At 26.7% G+C, this 3,405-nt stretch overlaps 1 protein-coding gene across 1 annotated transcript; it reads left to right on the top strand.

Moving 5' to 3' along the window:
• Positions 1–2,478: 2,478 nt before the first annotated feature.
• LOC115033860 lies at positions 2,479–3,048 on the top strand. Its single transcript, XM_029488361.1, has one exon. The coding sequence runs from the start codon at positions 2,755–2,757 to the stop codon at positions 3,031–3,033; it is 279 nt and encodes a 92-aa protein (XP_029344221.1). The 5' UTR covers positions 2,479–2,754; the 3' UTR covers positions 3,034–3,048.
• Positions 3,049–3,405: the final 357 nt, after the last annotated feature.

A 3,405-nucleotide genomic window follows, 5' to 3' on the forward strand; every position in this document is an offset into this window, starting at 1 on the left:
CCCCCCCCCCCCGACATATTTTAGACATATTTTTTTATAATTTTACAGATCCTAAAACTTTCTATATTTCTATATTTCAAATCCCATAAAATAAGTTTGATAATATAATATATTATTATACGTAATATTTTCTATTTAATAATAAGAATAAAGGATAATAAATTATTATAAATGTATTTGGGTTGTAAAAAAAATGTTGCCCCCCCCCCCCCCAGATCTTTGCTCTGGATCCGTGCCTGTCTATCAAGGCATAGCCCAAACCACTGGACGGTTCTATTTCAAATTTGGCATACCTATTATGACTTAGGCGTCTGCTAAGGAATGATTTTGGAAATTCAACCCCTAAAAGTTAAAATAAGGGGTTGTAAGAATATTGTAGTGGCACCATCTATCTAGAAAAATCAAATTTAAATACACAACATTAGCGCCAAAATGCAAAACATACAAATTTGACATTTGGAAAAGTGGTCCTAATGAACTAGATGTTCAATAAGAAAGGATTATCCCAATAATCGCATTTTAATGAGATAGCCAAACAGGGATATTAAGATTCACGGTAGCAATTGATGGGCCTTACAAGTATGTATTGGGGGGGCCCCGAATTTTACCATACGTAAAAATCACGAAAATGAGCAAATTATTTTGAGTTGGAAAATCATAAAAATTTTTCTTTTTAAATCTAATATTTTAAAATGTAATACAAGATTCCGTATAAAGGTGCCTTTATCAGAAAAAAAAAAATGTCTATAAAAAGTAAAATTAAATTTTTATAAGCATTTGAAGTTCATATTTTTACAACATAGGATATTCATTCGATTTCTCATCTAGCGATTTTCTTATTTTGTTGTAATTCAAAAATGAATAACCCTAGACACTTAAGATTCATATCATATGTTTATTTTATCAATTTCTATCATTGACAAAAATTTCTAAATATTTTGACTTGTTTTGTGTTGTTGACGGACAATTTTAGATTTCAATTTTTTTAGTTTTTTTTTCTATAAATATCAATAAAATTAAATTTGTTGGGCCAAAAAGCGTCAAAGTTTTATACAAGGCCTCTGATATATTTCTTAAATAACAGTTGAAAAATAATAAAAATACACATGCACAATTTTTTTTCTAAGCATTTTAAGTTCGAATTTCTACAAAATTTATCAAATTTAAAATTTATCAATTATTGTGTAGTTAAAAATGTATAAAATGTTAAACTTTTATAGCTAAGGATTAAAAATTTAAAACAAGGTTCCACATAAATTAGTTATATTTAAATTACTTTAGTCACAATAATATCATAAAATAAACTTGGTAATATACTAATATCATAGGCTGACTGACCGTCTTCGCTCAGAATCGTTTTTCTTATGCAGTGATATTATATCATTGAATTCAAATTTAACACCATCCATAACGGTGACCTATTTGAATGTACTTTTGGATTCATTTATTTGTATCTATCTTCAATTTTACTAACTTTACTTGTCATGGAATTTACCGACTAATTTAAATATTTAATTCCTAAGATAAAAAGATGTATGCCATTTATAAATGTAATAAATGTACCTATAATAAGTGGATTTATTTTATTATTAGTATTTACTATTATTTAATCAAATATTTAAGATATATTATTTTAATATCATAGTCAAGTGCAGTTAAACATTTTTTTTATTACATAATTTGCTATTACCAAAGAAAAATGACAAGTGGGTTGGATACCTACATGAACTCTCAAAATGCCTGTATTTTGCTGACACTGTCTACAATACATAAGTGGAAATCCGTTCAAATTTCAGGGGGGCTAACATTTTATACATCAATGTTCCAGAGGTTTCCACACAACCAAAAAAACTTTATATATATATTTTTTTCGATGGGGCTAATGGTATATTTGGTGGCTAAGCCCCCCCCCCCCACTATTTCTGCCAATGCTACAGCAAAAACAAAAAAGGCCTCTAAAATATTTTTGAACAATTGTAATTGCGGCACTGTACAAATAATAATTATTTTTTATTATGTTCTATAGTAGGTACTTAGTAGCTATTAGTTAGCGCCTAGTTGAATAATTGTCAATCTGTTTATTATAAATCATAATTTAAAATTTATAATCGATTATAAATGTATTTGAATACAATATGTTTGTGGTTCTAACTAAATTCACTTCACTTTTTATGATCAAATGAAAGAAAAAATGTAAATTTTTAATTTAATTTTTACTTTTTAGTATATTATAAGCTATTTTAATCACAGAATAGATGAAAATTTCATCTATTCTGTGTTTAACTCATAGACGTCATATTAATAAGTCTATGATGTAAATTCAATTCAATTTTTCTAAACATTGTTCTCATTGGCCACACTGATAGTTAATCTGGTGTTTTGGCATCCTGTCAAGCACGTTCAACCAACCGAATACAATATCCATTACTACCATATATATTATATTATATTATGTATTATTTAGCATAATATTAGTCTGGTCTGATAACGCGGGTAATGTGTAATTGAATTTCTTGTAAATTCGCGAAAATAATATATTTATTGTTACATTTTAATTTTTTTTTTCATATTTAATTTTTTTATTTATTCGTTTTTATTTTGATTCGTTCCATTTAATAGTATTGAATATTTTTTTATTGTTTTATGCCAAATCTGTTGTTACAATTACCAGTAGTTTTTCATAAATTACTAGTCAAAAACTTTGTTAATACACACAAATTCCGCTTTTTAAGTTTAATTATATTTTAAGTCAATATGGAGTGTAGTTTAGCCTCAACATATACCAGTAGCACCGCAAAACCTTCTAGTGCAGTATCGGGTAATAGAAGTCCAGCGAAATCAGGCTTACATGTCAATTTTACTGAAAAAGTAGAAGTAAAAGAAAAAAGAGAAAAATTTTTAACAGCCAAGTATGGTGCCCATCAAATGAGCTTAATAAGAAAACGTTTGGCTGTCGAAATGTGGCTGTTAGAAGAATTGCAAAAACTGTATGATTTACCTAAAGTAAGTAATAATCAATTAAATGTTCACTGATATTATAATAATAAAATTAAATTGAAACTAATTGGAAACTAATATTTATATTAGCTATTATTTTTACTTTTTATAATTTATTAGGTACCTACGTAGATAATTCATTAAATTAAATTCTGATTTTATAATAGTTAGCCAAGTAGTTATAAAGTACCAATAAGTAGTCTAATTATTTTTGTGGTAAGTGTAGGTACCCACTACCTACCTAACTATATTTCTTCGCAAATGTAAACTGTTAAAAAATATTATTTCTTCTCATCTTTAATTGGATAGGTACCTAATAACAATTTTAAAGGTTGGGTATTGTTTAAGTAAAAATAAATATATTTTACCTGTAATTGTATATTAGTATATTATATTATAGGTAGCCTA

The sequence above is a fragment of the Acyrthosiphon pisum genome, chromosome A1 (assembly GCF_005508785.2).
Source record: "Acyrthosiphon pisum isolate AL4f chromosome A1, pea_aphid_22Mar2018_4r6ur, whole genome shotgun sequence".
Lineage (NCBI taxonomy): Eukaryota > Metazoa > Arthropoda > Insecta > Hemiptera > Aphididae > Acyrthosiphon > Acyrthosiphon pisum.